Source organism: Echinops telfairi, unplaced genomic scaffold (assembly GCF_000313985.2).
Source record: "Echinops telfairi isolate 266 unplaced genomic scaffold, ASM31398v2 ScPeMD7_7468;HRSCAF=8506_1, whole genome shotgun sequence".
In the NCBI taxonomy this organism is placed as follows: domain Eukaryota; kingdom Metazoa; phylum Chordata; class Mammalia; order Afrosoricida; family Tenrecidae; genus Echinops; species Echinops telfairi.
The window spans coordinates 7,786,016-7,807,148 of NW_022111370.1; the positions used below are offsets into that span (position 1 = coordinate 7,786,016).

The 21,133-nt window shown below is 41.9% G+C and overlaps 1 protein-coding gene across 1 annotated transcript in view; it reads right to left on the bottom strand.

The window, feature by feature from the left end:
* The window catches only part of LOC101649299 (ADP-ribosyl cyclase/cyclic ADP-ribose hydrolase 2-like), a 42,258-nt gene that overhangs the window by 15,002 nt on the left and 6,123 nt on the right, over positions 1-21,133 (bottom strand). Inside the window, exons 2-7 of the mRNA XM_045284389.1 lie at positions 17,485-17,611; positions 15,485-15,620; positions 9,168-9,250; positions 5,471-5,547; positions 4,589-4,681; positions 5-12 (exon numbers count right to left, since the gene is read on the bottom strand). Of these exons, the coding sequence (XP_045140324.1) occupies positions 5-12; positions 4,589-4,681; positions 5,471-5,547; positions 9,168-9,250; positions 15,485-15,620; positions 17,485-17,611 (524 nt within the window). The remainder of the gene's footprint in view (positions 1-4; positions 13-4,588; positions 4,682-5,470; positions 5,548-9,167; positions 9,251-15,484; positions 15,621-17,484; positions 17,612-21,133) is intronic.

Genomic DNA, 21,133 nt, shown 5'->3' on the forward strand with positions numbered 1-21,133 from the left:
CCACAGGATTCCCTGAAAACACATAGAAACAGAGGCTGCTCCTGGGGAACCCCTCCTGCCCCAGGCAAGGCTGGCTCCGGCAATGGCTCCATCTGAAGTCTAGAGACCATACCCAGGGGAAGGTACCTGGCTGGGAAGCTGTAAACGCCACTGAGCGAAGTTCTGCCCACTCCCACCCCCCTCACACAGCACACACTCCTGAAGGTTCCTCCCCACCTGTGAGGGTGGAACACTAAGTGCCACCTGTGCTGCACATGATAAAGTGACACAAAGCCTACCCCTGTTGGATTCACCAAAACATACATTCTCTACAGCTTTGGAAAACACCAGGAAGCCTGAGAAAAAACAAGAATCACCCCCACATTTCCCAAGAGTGGAGGACCTGCTGTCATTATGGTGGTGTGTGTCCTCAGGGCATCAGTTTTATATTTATTTACACAAGACTTAAAAAAAAAAGGAATGCACTGTCCAATGTATTTTGTATCCTGCATTACGTGTGTGTGTGTGTGTGTGTGTGTGTGTGTGTGTGTAACCCATTGCCACTGAATTGATTCTGATTTTTGATGACCTAGTTTGTTGTTGTGATAGTTAGCTTTATTGTGCCAGCTAGACCAATAGGAACATCTGGGTGGAGTTCAATCAGGTTGCAGTTTGATTGGCTTTCCAAGGCCTGCCCCCTTCTCTCTTCCTCCTGGTGATCAGACCAGCATGTTGCTGCTTGAATGAGTTCTTTGCCTCAACCCTGTGCTACACAACTTGTGGACCAAGCTAACCCATGGATCGTGTTGCTAGAGCTTGAGGCTCCTTTGAGACCTGCTTTGCTGTGCTGCTGGTGCATCCGTTGCTTGAGCTTGAGGTTGGTGGATCCTGTCGAAGTGCATTGCTTGAGTTCAAGATCCCATCGGGACCTGCTTTGCTAAGTTCCCATGCTACTGACTGTTGCTGACCCACTGTGGTGTCTGCTGTCTGCCTGTCTAGCCTGAGGGAAGAATTCTGCTGTCTGCTTCCTTGACCTTGGACCAGCAGCCCACATGAGTTGAAGGACTTTCAGTATATTAACTATTCCAAGAAAGTGAGTTGAACTGAGCTCTCTGTACTGCTGTGTGGACTAATTAGCTATTACATTCCTTCTTGCTGTATAAACCTATCATCATATATATACATATACATATAATCATAAGTGCCCTGGTTTTGTTTCTCTAGAGAACCCTGCCTAATACAGTTGTTATTAGGTGCCATGAAGTCTCCCTGACCCATAGGGACCTTACCACACAACAGAATGAAACACTGCCTGGTCCTGCTCTATCCTAACCATTTTTCCTATGCTTGAACCCATTTTTGCCACCAACAGTGTCAATCCATGTCCTTGAGGGCCTTCCTCTCTTTCAATGCCCCTGTACTTTACCAAACATGATGTCTTTCTCTGAAGACTGGTCTCCCCTGACAAGATGTTCAAAGTACATAAGAAAAATGTTCTCTATCCTTGCCTCTAAGGAATGTTCTGGCCATACTTCTTCCAAAGCAGAAAGGTTTGTCTTTTGAGCAGTCCATGGTACTTTCAACATCCTTCTCCAGCACCATCATTCAAATGCATCAATTCTTTGTCCATCTTCTTTATTTAATGTCCAACTTTCTCATGCATATGAGGCACTTGAAAATACCATGGTTTGGTCAGGCACACATTAGTCGTCAAAGTAATATCCTTGCTTTTCAATACTTGTGTGGCAGATCGACTTAATACAGTGTGTCCTTTGATCTCTTGACTGCTTTTTCCATGTTCATTGATTGTGGATCCAAACAAGACAAATTTTGGACAACTTCAACCCTTTCTCCAACTATCCTGATGTCATCTATAGGTCTAGTTGTGTGGATTTGGGTCTTGTTTATATTGAGTTGGTAGTCACTACTCAAGGCACCAATCCATCTTCATCAGCAAGTGATTCAGATCCTCCTCACTTTCAGCAAGCAAAGTTGTGTCATCTGCATATCTCAGGTGGTTAATAAGCCTTCCTCTGATCCTGATACCACATTCTTCTTCATATAAGCCAAGTTCTGTGATCATTTGATCAGCACACTGATTGAATTAACCATGAGAATACAACCCTGTCACACACCTTTCCTAATGTCAACCATGCAGTATTATTCCCTTGTACTGTGGCACAGCTGCCTCTTCATACATGTACAAGTTCTGAATGAGCCCAATGAAATATTTTGTAGTTCCCATTCTTCAAAAGTTTATCCATAGTTTGTTATGATCCGCACAGCTGAATGCCTTGGCATAGTCAATGAAACACAAGTAAACATCTTTCTGGAATCTCTGCTTTCAGCCAAGATCTGTGTGTCATCAACAATAATATCCCTGTTCCATGTCCTCTTCTGAATCCAGCATGACCGTCTGGCAGCACCCTGCAGCACAGTACTGCTGCAACCTATGTTGGATGATCTACAGCAAAAATTTGCTTGCATGGGATATCAATGATAGTGTTCTATAATTTGAGTATTGTGCTGGGTCACCTTTTTGGAGTGGGTACAAATACTGATCTCTTCCAGACAGTTGGCCAAGTAGCTGTCCCTCCAAATTTCCTGGAATAGACGACTGTGTTCTTCCAGTGCTTCATCAGCTTGTTGAAACAGTTCAATTGGTAGTCCGTCAATTCCTAGAGCCTGGTTTTGGCTAATGCTATCAGTGCAGTTTGAACTTTTTCCTTCAGCACCATTAGTTCTTGCTTATATCCGCCTCCTGAAATGGTGGAATGTCGACTTGTTCTTTTTGACACAGTGACTTTGTGTATTCTTTTCATCTTCTCCTGATGCTTCCTGCATCATTCAATATTTTTCCCACAGAATCTTTCTGCATTGCATCTCTAAGTTTGTATTTTTTTTCTTGAATTCTTTCAGGTTAAGATATACTGATTATCTTCTTCCCTTTGGGTTTTCTAATCCTAGCATCACAGCAACACCCAAGCCACCACAGTAAGACAAACTGACAGACAAGTGGTGGGTGGTGGCCTACCAAGTCCCTAAGTATTACTGCACTCCACCATATTTTCAATGACTGTAATCTTACAGATGAAAATCCTCACAACTGGAACAGTAGGTAGTATCATTTTAAATGGAGAAAAGTTGTCCAAGATTTTGTCTTGTTTGGATCCACAATCAATGCTCATTAAAGCAGTAGTCAAGAGATCAAAAGACATGTTGCATTCAGTAAACCTGCTGCACAAGATCTCATTAAAGCTTTGAAAAGCAAGGAAACTTTGAAGACTAAGGTGTGCCTGACCCAAGCCATGGTATTTTCATTTGCTTCATGTGCATGTCAAAGTTAAACGTTGAATAAGGAAGACCACAGAAGGATTGGGCATTTAAATTATTGTGCTGGAAAGCAATTTTGAAAGTAACATGGCCTGCCAAAAGGACAAACGTATCTGTCTTGGACGAAGTAGAGCCACAGTGCGCCTTAGACACAAGGACAGCAAGACTTGATCCTACATATTTTGGACATATTTTCAGGAGAGACCAGTCCCTGGAAAAGGACTTCGTGCTTGATAAGGGGGGGGCGGGGCAGGCGGCAGCGAACAAGAGGCAGGCCCTCAATGAGATGGATGGACACAATGGCAACAACAATGGACTCAGGCATGGAAACCATTGTGAGGACAGCACAGGACTGGGCAGTGTTTCACTCTGCTGCGCTTCAGGTCTCTGTGCATTGACACTGACCCGATGGCACCTAATAACAACAATCTTACAGAAATAGATCTGGTGAAAATAGATTAAACATTTTATTTTCATCTCTTGCCCAGCAGATAAGCAACAGAACCCCTCATTGTATGTTTGGCCTCAGAAGTTCTTGGGGGACTGTGAAGATTGTGCCAAGTCCTGTGGAGCATATGTTCAAAACGTTGTCTGCTCAGTGGGCCTCGACTCCATGGACAACTGTGCCCTGAAGGACCAGCCCAGCCTACCTCTGAGCTCCACCATGGCCTCCCAGCTGTGCTGAGGCTGCAGCTTCACTGGGCTCTCTATAAACCAAATGAGCTTCCGTGTTTTATAGGGAGTGTTTGCCAGCATCGCCCCAGGTGGTAATTTATTCTGTTGTGCTTAGGGTCACTATAGGTCAGAACCAGCCCGATGGGACCTAACAAGTGGTCCCCACAGAAAATGTGTATCTTAAAAGAATGCTTGGTTAAGTTATCTGAGAGCCCAATAGTGGAGCTGACTAGTCTCCAAGAATAATGTCTTAATCTCAGAGCCCTGGGTCAATGCTAAGAGCCCCTAGGGTGGGAGGCTTTGGGGCTTCAAATGACCAGAAAGAGAACATATCTTGACCTAACAGACAAACTTGCTTATCCAAAGTTGCCCATGTCACTCAAGAAGGAACCTGATTTTCCCTGGCAGGGTGGAGCAGCCTGTATAAAGAAGGTTTTCTCTCTGGGATCAGGACAGGTCAGTCTCAGAAAATCTCTACCCAACATTTCAGAAACAGTGAAGACTTTCCCTTCCTCCCAAAATGAAGATGAATGAAGGCATATGATACCCCCAAAAAAGCATATGTGCCCAATTACTCTTCACCCACAGCATCAGTACTTACACATTGGGCCCCCCGATTTCATGCATCACCCAGATCTCAATTCGTGTGATTTTATCCTTCTGGAGGAATGGAACTTCATAGTCTGCAAAAAAACTGAGAAACCAGGAAAACATTCCTTAAAGTTCTAAAGTAGTAAGATGCTGGGTTTATTTGTTTGTTTTTCTTACTTCAATTGTAGACTTATTAAACATTACTTTATAAAAGAAACTTTTGAATTTGGTTGGTTTGGGGTTTTGTTTTGCTTTGAATCTTCAGACTACCTACTTTACTCATGCATTTGTCATTACCATGTAGCTGTATGCACATGAATGGCTCTGATTACCAGCTCACTCAACTTTTTATGTTTTACTTGAATGTATCAAAGCAAGCATTAGATTAGCACTTCAAAAATGTGTGTGCATGTGTGTGTGTGTGCATGTGTGTGTGCATGTGTGTAAATCCTAACTTCGAAACCTGTGGTTGCACTTCCATTTGGGAAGGAGTTGTCTTTGCTAATGATACAGGACGAGTGTAGGCTGTATCTTGAGTCCATCTCTTACTCAACAGAAGAGAAGCAGATGATGCAAACACAGATGGGGGGAAGATAGATGCCAACCACTTGGGGCTTGGGGATCTCCTGGGAGCCAGAAAGTAGAAGTTGAAGAGACCAGGACAGCTCCCCTGCCACCTCCTGATGAGCCAACAGAGGGAGAAAGCTTGAATTCAGACTTGTTCTGGCTTCCTGACTCATGAAAAAATAAAGTTCTGGGTGTTCAAAATGGTAACACAGTTCTAGATAACCAAGACAACAGGGCACCAGATGATTCTCTATAGGGTCCATTTTAATCAATGACATAAACATTTGGCACATTCCACTGTGCTTGGTGGTGGTGGTGATCTTACCCCTTGACTGGATAAGCTCCGTTTGGATCTGAACCATTCAGCATGACATAGATCACCCCAGAACTATCCCTAGAATACTGCAAAGAGAAATGAGAAGTTTTCAAGGAAATTGAAACATGCCATTTATCACCTAGAAAATGAACAGGTTTGGGGGTTTTTTGGTTTTGTTTTGCTTGCTGTTGTTGCTTTGTTTTGTTTCCTAATTAGCAAGGATGTGATCAATTTGATCACACACACACACACACACACACAGCTGGTAGAGGCGCAACCTATTATCATTTTCAGAAAGTAAGTTGCGTTGACATGTCAAGAGCACAGGCTCAGGAATCCATATCCGAGACTCTACCTTTAAAAAAGTAAGAAGAAATTACAACCTATCAGCTGGAATAAAACTAGTATGCCACCATAATAAACAACCCTCAGATCCCAGCGGCACTGAATGGCAAAGATTTGCTTCCTCCTCACACTACATGATGATCATGGGTGGCTTGGATTTGGCTCTGCAAAGTCTCCCTCTGGTCCAGGCTGATGAAGCCCCACCTCTGTAAAATCTCTGACTGCCATGGAAAGAAGAGGGCACAATTGTGAAACCACACACCTGGAAGTCACAGGGATCACGCCTGCTCACATTTCATTGGACAATATTAGTCATATGGTTACAACTACCTTAAAAGGCACCAATCACCACAGCCATCAAGTCAATTCCAATGTGTAGCAACCTTATAGGAAACAGTAGAACTACGCCATCAGGTTTCTGATACTGTAAATCTTTTCTATCCCCCAAACCATTTTCTTAAAAGTGAATCCAGATATCTTTCCCTTCCACATCAAGCAGTATTGTACAATTGCTACCTCAATCTGTTTCAAAACATTTTCTTCCTTCTTGAACTCCTTGATATCAGTTTCCCCCGCCCCCCCCACCTGCCCCCAGGAACTCTTATTCTAGCTGTTGTCTCTGTAGGTTCATCAATCCTGGGTTTCATATACTGAAAAACATGTAGAAAAACACATGGCAAAGATTCAAAAAAGCTACACACAATGACAAAATACAATAGAAATAAAGCCAAATAGGGAGGGGGGGACAGAAAATATTAAAACCAGATCAAGCCAAAGTATCCTGAGCTGTTGATCTTTATCAGAGTAGAGAGCCACAGCTTTCTTCAGTGGAGGGGCTGGTGAGTTAGAACCACTGACCTTATTTAGCAGTGTAAAGGGACAAGGGTGTGAAAACCTATTAGGATTCCAGAAAGCAAGTAAGGAGACACGCCCAAGGACTGCCAACCACAGCTTTGTTCACAAGACGTATTCCATTTCATGGAACTTTCCAATAAATGGGCTTAATACTGTTTTTAGGGTTCCTGTTGAACTCACTGCTGAATAGAATCTGGAGTCTTAAACCTCAAAGCCACTGTGACTATCCAAGATACATGCGAGGTCTCTATTTGCCTAGATTGGCAGAGCAAGGAGGCCAAAGAGTCAGAGAAGAAACTGGTCCCTAACCTACTACTGCTTCTTTTGCCAGAAGATGTGAAGAACTGGGTGGGGCATTGCTCTCATTGCTGAACTTTTTGGTGAAGGAGTCAGTAGATGAATTCTAATCAAAAGAAGAAAAATATGGCACAGAATTCCAAATCCTTACAAAACACAGACTTTCTTGGACCTCTTGAGACCAGTGGAACCTTTGAATTTATCACTCTGATAAAACTTTCAAACTATGAGCTGAAAGTATCCCTGGGAGCTATTTAGCTAGATTAGTGAAGAATGTTGACCCATGACTATGGTATACTCTTTTAATGAACTACCTGAAATCAGATTCTCAACAGTCACTCTAAAAGAGTGGTTCCCAGCCTGTGGGTCGCGGCCCTTTTGTGGGTCAAAAGACCCTTTCACAGGGGTCACCCCAATTCATAACAGTAGCAGGATGACAGTTATAAAGTATCAACAAAAATAATGTTATGGTTGGGGGTCACCACAGCATAAGGAACGATATTAAAGGGTCGCAGCATTAGGAAGGTTGAGAACCACTGCTCTAAAGCATAGATAGGGAGTTAAAGGAGCAGTGAGTCAAAGGCAGTGCTGGTGAAATGATTGGAGTCGAGACAGTGAGAATGAGGACACACAAGAGGAACAGAACTGACACTGCTGAATTGCACATGCGGAAATTGCTCATGGAGAGTATTTCTGCAACATGTATTTTCACCAAAATTTAAAGGGGAAAAAATGCCATTGACTTAAAATACAATAGGTAGATCAATCAAAGGTGTTGGTCTTAGATGTCAAGTCAGCTCTGATGATTCATAGTGGTTTTATGTAGAATACAATAAAGCGTTGGCTGTGCTACACCATACTCACAATTGTCCCTATGTTGGAGTCCACTATTGCAGCCACTGTGTCAGTCCATCACACTGAGGGTCTGACTCCCTCTTCTCCACTGACCTACTAGGTGACCGAACATGAAGTCCTTCTCCAGAAATCAACCTCTCCTGATGACACATCCAAAGTAAGCAAGACCGTCTTCTCCGGGGCATACTGACTATGCCTCCTCCAAGATAACTTTGTTCATTTGTCTGCTTTATTTCATCTTCTTCACCAGCACCACAACCCAAATGCATCCATCCTTCTTTGGACTTGCTTTTTCATGGTCTAATGTTTGCATCCGTGTGAAGCAATTGAGTCAGGTGGACCTCAGTCATCAAAAGACATCCTGGCTTTTTGAAATCTAAAAGAGGTCTTTTGCCACAGAGTTTCCCAATGTAAAAGTAATGTTAATAATGATTACTTATTATCTTCATCTATAACTAGCATCCAACGCATAGTTTCTCTGTATCAGGAACTACAAGTACTTTATCCCCATATGTCAGGGGAGTCAGCCTCTTACAAATCATCACAGGCCCAGCAGGCCCAGTTATACAGTGATAATAAGTAAAGATTATAGTAAAGTCACAGAGAACAAGAGAGATAGGAGAGTTAAATAAAGAAGTCAGACGCATATCATGGTAGAATGCTCACATCAGCCCCGCTTGGTGGTCCACGTCAGGGTGTGGAAGGTGGGAATTACAGGAGTGAGAGGGAGCGATTTATTACTAAGCAAGGCTTATATATCTTTTGGGGGCATGCAAGCCCCCTAGTTAGAGGTTAAAGACATACATCACAGGAAGGGGTTGTACTATAGGTAATGCAGTAATAAGAGGGGGTGATGCAAGAGTATACACAAAATAGGAAGGGGAGGGATTGGGGCACATGTGACAAGATAGGCAGATCCTAGATTCAGGAAGGCAGCCTAACTTTGAATGCCACTGAGCAGGTTTGACCTGTTCGCTGGCTCTCTATGGAAACAATTACTATCCTTATCAGTAGGATGTGAACCCCATGTACAGTGAACCAGACTGATGACTGACTTCCTTCAGGGAGAATATCTCTAAGCATCTGACCTCCCACCATGTGCTGGCAAACAGTCTCTAAGGTTTGGCATATCTTTGGGGGAGACAAAGCTGGGGGAAAGTCTTTTTATATCCCGTACCCATAGATCCTTAGTAAATCCCACAACCTTTTAGAGCAGAAGGAAGGAATCTGAATAATACTAAAAGGGAAAGGGACGCCCAGAGAAGTAAAGGAGGGACACAATGGCTCAGTGTCTGAAGTCTCTCTCCCACGTGCACTGTCCCACCTGTGCCCAGCCCCCCCGGCCCAGGACTACCTGAATGGATGCTCTTTTCCAGTAAGAATCCACTGGATTATTTTCACAATCTGCTGATGTAGGGCAAGATTCATAGTCAAGTCCTAAAAATAAAGGAATAAACATGTTTCATTTCAGAGATTGTACCAGTGCTATTGTTTTGTGCCACAAAATGGGTTCCAGAGCATATCAACTCTATAGCATAATATTGATTAGGAGTGTAGATAAATAGCATTATTGTCTAGCTCCCATTCACAAGGAGAACACATTCTGTTATTCTCCACTGAGAGTACTGTTGGCTGTTGGTTTTTTATATATTCCCTTTACGATGGAATTTTCCTTCTATTCCTATTTTCTTGTTTTTTAACAGGGATAGGTATTGGAGTTTTTTCAAATGATGTGATCACGCGGCTCTTTCTCTTTATTTTATTTACGTGATGGTTTACATTGATTGTTTTACTAACATTGTACTATCCTTGCATAGCTGGTATGAATTGAATGTGATGTACTTAGAAGCAAGCATGGCAAGACTTCATCTTACATAATCTCGACATAATGTCAGGAGAGACCAGTCCCTGAAGAGGGACAATATGCTTGGTAAAGTAGAGAAACAGCAAAAAGAGCAGGGCCCTCAAGGAGATGGATTGACACATTGGCTGCAACAGTGGATTCAAGCATAGGAACAATTGTGAGGTTGACGTAGGACCGTGCAATGTGTTTCTGTTGGGATAGGGACACTATTGGTTGGGATGACTCATGGCCCTAACAACAGCATACACACACATACACACTGGATTCCCTTGGGTAGGAACTTGTTGAGAATTTTGCATCTGTGTTCATGAGGAACATTAATCTATAATTTCTTTTTTTAGTGATATCTCTATCTGGTTTTGGTATCGGGGTTACACTTAGATCATTACATTAATATGAAGGGTTTCTATCTGTGGGATATAAAAAGACTTTTCCCCAGCTTTGTGTCCCCCAAAGATATGCCAAACCTTAGAGGCTGTTTGCCAGCACATGGTAGGAGGTCAGATGCTTAGAGATATTCTCCCTGTAGGTGCTTATGTACCCGCATTGTCTTCAGTGATCATGTCAAGGAAGGTAAGCACCACAGAGTGCCATGTTAGTAGAACAAAAGTGTTCTTGCATTAAGGGAGTACTTAAGTAGAGGCCCAATGTCCATCTGGGGCCATAATACTTTATAAATAAATATATGTACATAGATCTATTCCCCTATCATTATATAGAAATGTATTTACATATATACATACCTGTATATAGAACTCTAATATGTCCTTTGCCTCCCAGTTCTTTCCTCTACTTCCTTTTACTTTCCTCCTGTCTCACTATCATGTTTGGCCTTCATTCAGGTTTTGGTAATTCCTCTCGGCTACATTGGTAGGGAGTGTTTTAATAGCCTGTTCAATTTCTTCTTTTATTATGGGTTTGTTCATGTTTTCTACTTCAGTGTATATTAGTTTAGGTAGGTTCTGGAAATGTTCCTGTTTCTCTAGGTTTTCAATTTTGTTAGAGTACTGTTCTTTAAAGACTCTGTTAGCATCTCTTTGTTTCCATTGGTTCTGTTGTGGGGTTACCTATTTCTTTTTCAGGCCATTTACATTGTGTGATAGTTAGGTTTATTGTCCAAATCTGGTCAATAGGAACATGTGGGATTAATCAGGTCCCTGATTGATTGGAGGGCAAAAAGAGAAATGGCTCTGCAAGGTCCGCTCCTGTCTCTCTTGCTCTCTAGTGATCAGACCAGTGTGCTGCTGCTTTACCTAGTTTTCTGCCTCAACCTGTGTGTTACAATGCCTGTGGACCCAGCCAACTCATGGATAGTGTCACTAGAGCTTGAGGTTTCTTTGAGACCTGCTTCATCATGTTGCTGGTGCATACCTTTCTTGAGGTTGTGGCTGGTGGATCCTGTCACCTTGCATTGCTTGAGTTAGATAACCCAGCTGGGCCTCCTGTGCTACCCACTCTGCTGTTTGTTGCCTAAGAGAAGACTCTGCCTACCTTGCCCAAGGGAGGATTCCAGCATTTGCTTCCTTGACCTTGAACCAACAGTCCACATGAGTTGGAGGGTTTCCAGCATATTAACTGTTCCACAAAAATGAGTTGAACTGAGTCCTCTGTACTGCTGTGTGGACTAATTAGCTGTTCTATTCCTTCTCACTGTATAAACCTGTACACACACACACACACACACACACACACACATACATATAATCATAAGTGTCCTGATTTTGTTACTCTGGAGAACCCTGCCTAACACAGGTCTCCTTTTTATTTGTTAGATTTACCAGTGGTTTGTCAATTTTGTTAATCATTTCAAAGAACCAATTCCTTGTCTTCTTGATTCTTCCCATTGTTTTTCTGTTTCATTTATCTCTGTTCTAATCTTTATTCTTTGTTTTATTCTGGTGAGTATAGGCTTATTTTTCTGCTTTATTCATTTATTTCATTTAACAGTTTTATTGACATACAATTCACATACTATATAATTCAGTAGTTCAATCACATTAAAAAGAGTGGAACAATCATCATCACAAACAACTCTAGAACATTTTCTTCTTGCATATATTCATTATTATTAGCTCCCCATTTTCCCTCCAAGCTCCCCCACCCTATCACTCAAAACCATTAATCTAGTCACTGTCTCTATCGATGTAACCATCTGGATTTCATATACAGGAAAACATGAAAATCAATAGCAGTAACAAAACAAAGAAAAGCCTCAATCAAAAATAAAACAGAAAATATAAAAAGCTAACACAAATTTAAAATGAGTCAAAAGGGAAATCAAATTATAAGGTACTAAATTTTGACCCAATCGCATTTGCAGTAATCCGTTTTCTAATGCACTCTGCATACTAGTAAGGCTATTTATATCTCTGGTCTATAGTTAGAGGGGATTCACCAAAGGCTTAATGGAAATATATTTCTCCTTCACTTTTGCTGTTTTTATCTGATTGTTAGAGATGTTAAGATTTTGATTTTGTTTTTTTTTTTTTTTTTTTGTTCGTTGTTTTTTTTTTTTTTTTTTGCCTTTTCGGCTTTTTTTTTTTTTTTTTTGCTGTATCCCAACAGTATGGTTATGTTGAGTTTTCATGATCATTTGATTCAAGGAATTTTTAAATTTTTTAATTTTATTTCTCCTATTGCCTAGTAGTTTTTAAGCAAAGTATCACTCAATTTCCATATAATTAATTTCCCTTGATCTCTGTATTGCTAATTTCAAATTTTATAGCATCGTGATCTGAGAAGATGGTTTGTAATGTGTCAATGTTTTAAAAATTATTGATATTTGCCTTGTGACCTAACACATGGTTTATTCTGAAGAAAATTTGATTTGTGCATGAAAACAATCTATATTTTTATGTTGTTGGGGAGAGTGGTCTGTATCAATGGGCTGAAGCATCGGAACAATTGTTAGGATGGTGCAGCCCCATGCAGTGTTTCATTCTGTTGTGCTCAGGGTCTCTATGGGTCAGAGCTGACTCAATGGCACTTAACAACAGCATCCTTCCTTGAAAGTCACGTATTAAAATCTAACAAAATCTAATATGATTGTAGAGTTGTCTATGTTCAAAAAAACTTCCTTAGTATTTCTTTCCAGGTTGGTCTTATTTTTACAAATTCCTTCAACTTCTAATTATGTGGAAATGTACTAATTTCACCATCATATTTGAGAGACGATTTTTCTGTGTGTATAATTTTTTTCAAGCAATTTTTTTTCTTTTGGATATATATATATATATACATACACACACATACATATGTGTGTGTATCTCACCTCATTGCCTTCTTATCTGAATGATTTCTGCTGAAAATCAGAGCCTTGTCTTGTTGGTTCCCCTTTCTAAGTAACTTTTAGGTTTTCCAAGGCTGCTTTCAGGATTCTTTCTTTGTCTTAGGTTTTGGAAATTTAACCCCCACCCAGGGGGATGAACAACAGAAAAGTGGGTGAAGGGAGACAGATAATGATGTAAGATATGCAAATAATCACTTATAATTTTCAAGGGTTCATGAGGGAGGTTGGGTGGGGGAAGGAGAGGAAAAAATGAGGAGCTTATATCAAGGGCTCAAGTACAATGAAAATGTTTTGAAAATGGTGATGGCAACATATGTACAACTATGCTTGACACAATGGATGAATGTATGGATTGTGATAAGAGCTGTCAGAGTGTCCAATAAAAGTATTTAATAATTTTTTTTAAAACATGCAAGGGATAACAGTCAAATAGTAATAGGAAAAAATAATCTGATAACTAAAAAAGGCAATAAAAAATTAAAGGTAAAGAAAAAGTAAAATTAAGGAGGAAAAATGAAAATCAATAAGACAAAAGGTAAAGGAGAAGCCGAAGGAAACAAAGAAAAAATGATAGCAGAGAATGAAAGGATGAAAAATCAGAATTCACTGCCACCGAGTTGATGCCATTTTTTAGTGACCTTATAGGACAGAGTAGAATTACCCCCTCAGAGTTTCTGAGACTGTAACTATTTATGAGAGTAGAAATCTCCATTTATCTCCTGCAAAAATAAATAAATAAGAGAGAAAAATAGGGTGGGAGACTAGGCAAAACAGTGTGTATTGGCAACAAATACCAACTGAGGAGCTTACAGGGTGGGGTGGGAAAGAATGGGCCATATTTATATGTCATTTGGGATCAGGGAAGTTGATTTTAAAATGGTTCATACCATTTAAATGGTAGCTGACATCAGAGTACGTGTTTTCTTACCCTGATAAAAGTAGCCTATATGGGGCTTCAAAAAGTTCATGGGAAAAAAAGAATGAAATGATAATGGAATTTTCCATGAAGTTTGGAAGCAACCTCAAATGCTCACAGGAAAAAATTGGAGAATAATTACCGGCTTCTAAATAACAGCACTATTTCATTATTTGACAGATTGGATCACAAAATAAACAGTATCATTCTTCAGTTATGTGCTCCTTTTATGTAAAAACAAGTGAACAAAAATATGCAATCATCTCTCTGAGCCCAGATGTCAACATTTACCATAGAACAAAAATAAGAAGGGCAAAGAAGTTGAGAGAAGCTTGATGAATAGAAACAGAGCAACCCGAGGAAACCATGAGACTACTGATGCAATGTGGAAGGCGTTAGGGATCAGAGCAGTTGGATATGGAAAGAGTTCCCATCCCTTTAGAGGTGGCTAAGGATCTTGCATAACATTTCATGCTTGTCTGAAGAGATAAAGTTCTCAAACTCTAGACACGGGTGGTGCTCCTGGCATCTGATTCAGGAGGGTGAGGTTATGACCTCAGATGGAGCAGGGTTTGTAGCGGGTCAGAGTGCATGCGGGTTACACTTCTAGTCATTAGAAGGGTGAGGGAAACAAGGAGGATCTCACTTTCCCTGTTGCCAGTCATTCCTGTGCCAGCCACTGTCTGGATGCAATGCTGCTTGCGGAAACTCAAGATGGCCACATTGCTTCAGATCAGCTGATAATTCACACTTCTAACTCCTCTCCAACCACTTTTATTCAGCTTCTCCTGCCAGACAATATCCAATCCACTGCTTTATCCTTGCACTAAAGCCCAGACTTGCAGGTTGATCATCAACATCTGTTTCACTAAGTCTCTCATGTCTTCGATGTGAAAGGTCTATATAAAGTGTCTTACTGCAAGTCCTGTATCATCAGAACCATTACTCCCACAATGGGCTCAAGTGTAATAACAATTGTGAGGATGACACCGTGTTTCCTTCTTTATAAATAGGGTCCCTGTGAGCTGGAACCAATTTATACCTAATACCAACAAACAACAAGCATCCACCCCAGAGGGTTTTGGTGGAAACAAATGAGACAAATGGATATAAATGGAAAAAATAGTTGCATAAATTAAAAGACCAAGCTTACTGGTTTGCTAGAGACTGGGGGAGCTCCCACAACTATGACCTTTAGAGACCCTTCAGGTCTGGACTGGAAGTCAACTTTAGCCAAACAATAGACAAACCAGTAAGGTGGACAATCAGTCGACCATATGAGATCAAAAGGGCAGCCTTCACCTAAGGAGAAGAGTCAGGAGAAAGAAAGGGGCAGGGAAGAAAGGCAAAGACAATGGAAGCACGGGGAAAAGCAGGAAGTGTGCTGTTACATAATGGGGTTGCAAGCAATGTCACGAATCAAAAGTACATGAAGTGTTCAATGGAAAACCAGTTTGTTGCATAAAATTTCACTCCTCATATGAAAAGGTTAATAAATTAAACACATTAAAAAAACATTTGTACAAATGAATATACATGCACTAAATGCATTAGAAAAAGAAGTTCTGATTTTTTTTTTTGTTATCTGTGCAGGCATTTTACCAGAAGCATTTTTCTGTCGACACCAGCTCAAGAAATCTCCCACCCGGCCATACAGCACATCACACAGAGGCATGAGGCGTCGGCCATTCTCTGAATAGCTGGTCACGAGCAGGTGGTTATTTTCCCAGAACAAGGACTAAAGGAAAACAAAAGAAAAGAAAATTCAGATGCAAAATGTCATCAGAACAAGTTTTTCAAGCACCAGATCAGAACAAGTCAGGCAATCCAATTTCATATTCATCTCTGACTTGCTACACAATAAATGAGTTTTGTCTTTTATTGACCATTATGAGAGTCCTACCATCGCTCCTCTATTGATTACAAGGGTGGCCAATGATAGTATCTTCCCAGAACCACAATAATCTGTGCAAAGATTCCTGCACTAAGATGGACCTAGAGACTCCAGTGGGAGTGCTGGCTCTTTTGGATGCTGGATGTATGCTAGTGACCAATGCATCTCAACTCCTTGACCTTCAGACGTGAGATCAGGCAAGTGGGGATAATGAGCCCTTTCTCTTCTTTCACAGCTCTTGTTAGGATGATATGAGGTCCACAGAAAGCAACTCTCAATGTGTGAAATGCCACCAACATACATTCCTTTTATACTATAATCTAGAGCAGTGGTTCTCAACTTCCTAATGCCGCGACCCTTTAATACAGTTCCTCATGTTGTGTTGACCCCCAACCATAAAATTATTTTTGTTGCTACTTCATAACTATAATTTGGCTACTGTTATGAATGGGGTGAGCCCTGTGAAAGGGTCGTTCGACCCCCAAAGGGGTCGTGACCCACAGGTTGAGAACCATTGCTCTATAGTTTCCAAAGTGCTTTCATGTAACAAGAGGATGAGTACCAATATTCCCTTGCTAGCTCATCTGACCTGTGCTTAATTGGGAAACACCCAATGGGCAGGAAATATGTAAACCATACTTGAGTCTAATATATCTTTAAAACTCACAGCTTCATTTCCTACCTTTGCTAGTACTAGACAATGAGAACATCAAGTGCAGGATCATTGTTAGAAAAATAATCATGGTTGCTGATTTCCTTTCAATGAAAGTAATGTTCCAAGCAAGCACTTTCCATAAGTTTCCCCTAGGAGTACAGACAGGATGTTGAAATGTGGCTTTCTTAAAGAAACTGAATAAATACAATCTTGTTCGCTACCATCAAGTTGGCCCCTGACTCATGACAAGCCCAGGCATCGTGAAAGGAAACACTATTCACCCCTGCACCATCCCCACGATCTGCTGCAGTTCTGATCATTGTGATCCACCCGGTTTTCATGGGCTGATTTTCAAAAGCAGATTATCAGGCCTGCCTTCCTATCCTCCTTAGTCTGAAATCTTCCCCAGAGACCTGTTTAGTTTCATAGCAGCATCAAGTTTCCACTGACACACAGGTGGTAGCTGCACGTGAGGGGTATTCACTGAGAATACATGGAAGGTGAGAGATCTACCCAGGAACCACCACTGCCCTGAAAAACACAATCTAGAAGTCCATTGAAAAGAGAGATTTGTTTCCCAGGAAGACACTTGGGATGAAGGTATTCTGAATTTCCACTCAGGCCTTTTGAGCCAGTTAAGATGGAAGTCATTCACTCAGAAGTCTGCACATGTGGAGGCCCAGTGTGAAAGGCATGATCTTGTTCACTTGGGAGAGCTATTTCAGCCAACTATGATGTCAAGGATAGGAGATCCAGGGTCCCCTTCCTACCAGACAGTTTGGTACACACATTGTGTTGCTTTCTGGGGAAATGACACTACAGGTCTCTGGGTCAGCTAACCCCAAGTCTGATCCATGTATCCCACATCTCTATCAAACCCACTACCAACTTCATTGCTGTGGGGTTGATTCCCATTCATGGCAATTCCATGAATTGCAGAATAGGGCTCCTCCATTGGGTTTTCTGGACTATTGTCTTTATAGAAGCTAGGTTTGTTTTCCGTGGAGCCACTGAATGGGTTAAACTGCGAGACATGGATGTGTGTGGAGTTACCTTGTCTCTGGGAATAGAGTGCCTCGAGAGGTTAATAAAAAGGTCGTAGTCAGAGGGAAGCACAGAGCAGGGGTCCTTGTCCAGCACCACACTAAAGGCCTCCCAGATGGCTGTGCAGTTCTTGTCTCTGTGCAAAACACAAGGTAAAAAAGAGAGCTCATATCACTCTGTGTGGTGTAGTGTTTCCCTTTCTCTCAGCAAGCTCCAAGGTTTAACGAGCAATAGTCACGTGCTGACTGCAGGCCTAACCTCTGAAAACCCATTGTCAATGAATCAATTCAATTCAATTAAATTCACAGGCACCCAATAGAACAGACCCATAAGATGTCCAAGGTGGTAAATCTTTATTGATTGTTAAAATATTTACAGATGGTCCAATCTTTCTTCTGTGAAGTGGTTAGTAGATTCAAAGCACCGACCTTTTTCAGTTAGCCCCCGTGTCACCGTGGCTCCTGGTCTATAGAGCTAGGTGTCTACAAAAGACCACAAATTGTCATGGCTCATGCATTCATGAAAATTCAAAAGAGAAAAGGAAAAAAAACAACCTCAGTGGATCCGTTTCAAAATCTGATCTTCTCAGAATCTCTGAGACAGTCGGGGGCCCCCAGAGAAATGAGCAGACAAGGCACTGTCCTAGAATCATCATCCTGGTAAGCCAGAAAGACTCTCGGCCTCAGTTGTCTCTTCATTTTGACACGAGGATGTGAGCTCAGCCAGTGTCAAGTCTACTGAGGGGCATGACTGGCAGGTGTGGTTTCACAGGTGGACCATTCTGACGCCTAGTGACCCTATCGGACACAGGAGCACTGCCCCATAAAGTTGATGATAAACCTTAAGGTGTATAATAATCTGAGAAGCTTGTCTATAGGAAGAAGAATGCAGACTCAAGATTGGAGGAAGATTCATGAACAATCTGCAACTGATGATACATTCTTGCTTGCTGAAAGTGAAAAGGATTCGAAGCATTGATTGACGAAGAGCTAAGACTACAACTGTCCGTATGGGGTGCACCTCAACATGAGCAAAACGAAAATCCTCACCCCTGGGCCCATTAGCAAGATCATGACAACTGGATAAAAATTGTGAAGGATTTTATTTCCTGTGGATCCTCTATCAGTGCTCACAGAAGCAGCAGTCAAGTAACCTTACTCTGCATAAGAGTGAGAGAAAATTGTGAACCAAAATCAAAATCATAAAAAGACCAGACTTGCTGGTTGGGTAGAGACCGGTGGAACCTCTGAGACTATGACCCATAGTTGCCCGTCAGGACTGGACCTGAATTCACCACCCAAATTCAAGTTTTCAACCAAGCAATAAACAGCTCAATAAGGAGAACCATAAAGCAAGGAGGTATACACACATAATAGACTAATCAATTATTTGAGATCAAAAGGGCAGAGATTACTCGAGGACAACGTTCAGAAGGATTAAGAAAGAAGGAAGGCCAGAAACAAAAATAAAAAACACAAGGAGGAAGTGAACGAAGTAATGTTTCATTGTGGGGACAGCAATCAATGAGAGTAAACAAAATGTGTGTGAATAGTTGACCCAAAAGATGATCTGTTCTGTCAACATTTTCCCAACTCACCATAAAAAAATCTTCTTTTACAAAAGGTCAAAGTATGATTGCTTTGGGTAAATCTACTGCAAAAGACCTCTGTGAGAATTACGTGCATCTGATCCAAGCTATGGTGCTGTTCACTCTCCGCAGAGGCAGTGTGAAAATGGAGTGATGAACTAGGAAGATGAAATAACTGAGAATTTGCATGATCAGTGTACAATGGAATGTCAGAAGCGCAAACAAATCTGTCTTGGAAGATGTTTATCCGGAAGATTTCTTGAAAGAAAGGATGACCAAACTTCGTTTCTCGTATTTTTTTAAATCGTTTTATTGGGGGCTCATACACTGTTTCTCGTATTTTTGATATATTATTAGGAGGAAGTAAACCCTGAACAAGGACATCATGCTTAGATCGATGAAAATGAGGAAGATAGGGCAAATAGATGGATTGACCCAGTGGCTACAACAATGTGCTCAAACATACCAATGATGTAGAACCAGGCAGTGTCTCATCCTGTTTTCCGTGGGGCTACTATGTGTCAGAACCTAATCCAGGGCGCCTAACAATGCAATCTTCATGGAAAGGGGCCCTGGAGTACAGTATTCAAAGTGCTTAGCTGCTAGGCCAAAAGCCATTGGTTTCAATCCATGGCTCTGGGGGAGAGGGTGGCAGTCAGCTTCAGTAAAGATTACTAATGCCTCAGAAACCCTATTGGGAAGTTCTCTTCTGTCCATAGAGTTTCTACGAGTTGGGATGCACTTAATAACACTGGGAATAATCTGTATTGAAGCAGACCGCTCCATCTTTGACCCATAGTGTCTGCTGGGCATAAACTGCCAACCTTTTCGATAGCAGCGGAAGCTTTAACCGCTGTGCCCCCGGGTTACCCTCACAGAGGGGGCTGGAGGGGACAAGTGAGTCCCGAGTGACAGGAAAAGCTGTTTTGCCTGCTAAAGCGGAAAGCATGCTCTCTGGGTGGCAGTCACAACGTAGTTTTCAGAGAAATACTTCTGACCACCTCTGTAGCTTTTTATCTAACGTGTTGGTTGGTTAATAATGTGGGTGTTCCTTATATTATTCCCCACTCTTTTGTGTGTGGGTGCTTGAAAGGAGTCACAATAAAAATAACTGGCACAAGAAAGGGGTGTTATGAAAACAATTTTAACAGTGGCTCAGAAGAACTAGAAATTAGTAGGAAGCATAGTGAGACTCGAACTCAGAATGTTCTTTAGATTAAAAGAAAGAAAAAAAACACAACACCACCAAAAAAAACCACTGCCATTGAGTCGGTTGTGACTCTTAGCAACCCTATAGGTCAGGGTTGAACTGTCCCTGTGGGTTTCTGAGACTCAACTCCTTAAGGGAGCAGAGAAAGCACTCCTCCTCCACAGGAGGAGCAGCTAGTGATTGCAAACTGCTGACCTTACAGTTAGCAGGCCAGCGTGTGGCCACTACAGGGTTCAGGCTTTCTTTAAAGAATCATCACTTTTCAGCCATTTGACTAAGATCAAGTGTAGCTTAGAGGATCTGAAACTTGAATTCTTGAACTATCTGAACTCCAACAATTCCAGAGACCATATTCCTGGATCCCCAGGGTCTGGCTAAACCCACCTCCACCCAAGTCTCACTCTCCTCCCGCAACACTCCCACATGCCTGGGACATCCTCGCCACCGCTTTCTCTCTCAATCTCTCTCCTCTCCTCTCCTCTCCCCTCCCCTCCTCTCCACATGCGCACACGCAAGCGCACGCCCTCTCACCACTATATGCCCCACTGACATCACATACCTGTATTCCTAGTCTCTCCTCACAAGCAAACCTCTTGTGCTATAAGACCCAAACCCTCCCTGCAATGCCCTTCACCTCTAGACTCCTCACCCCCCACCCCCACCCCCTCACCTCTAGATCCCCACCCTCCGCTTCAAATTCATGCCTCTCACCCTGAGGATCCAATCTCCCTCCCAAACACGTGCCTCTCATCCCAGGAGGGTCTCTACCCTCTCATCTCCAGATCCTCAGCCCTTTCCCCTCCCCAGCTGCCCCCCTCCATCCCCCGCCCCGCCCCCCTTGTTCCCAGCTTCTTACCGCC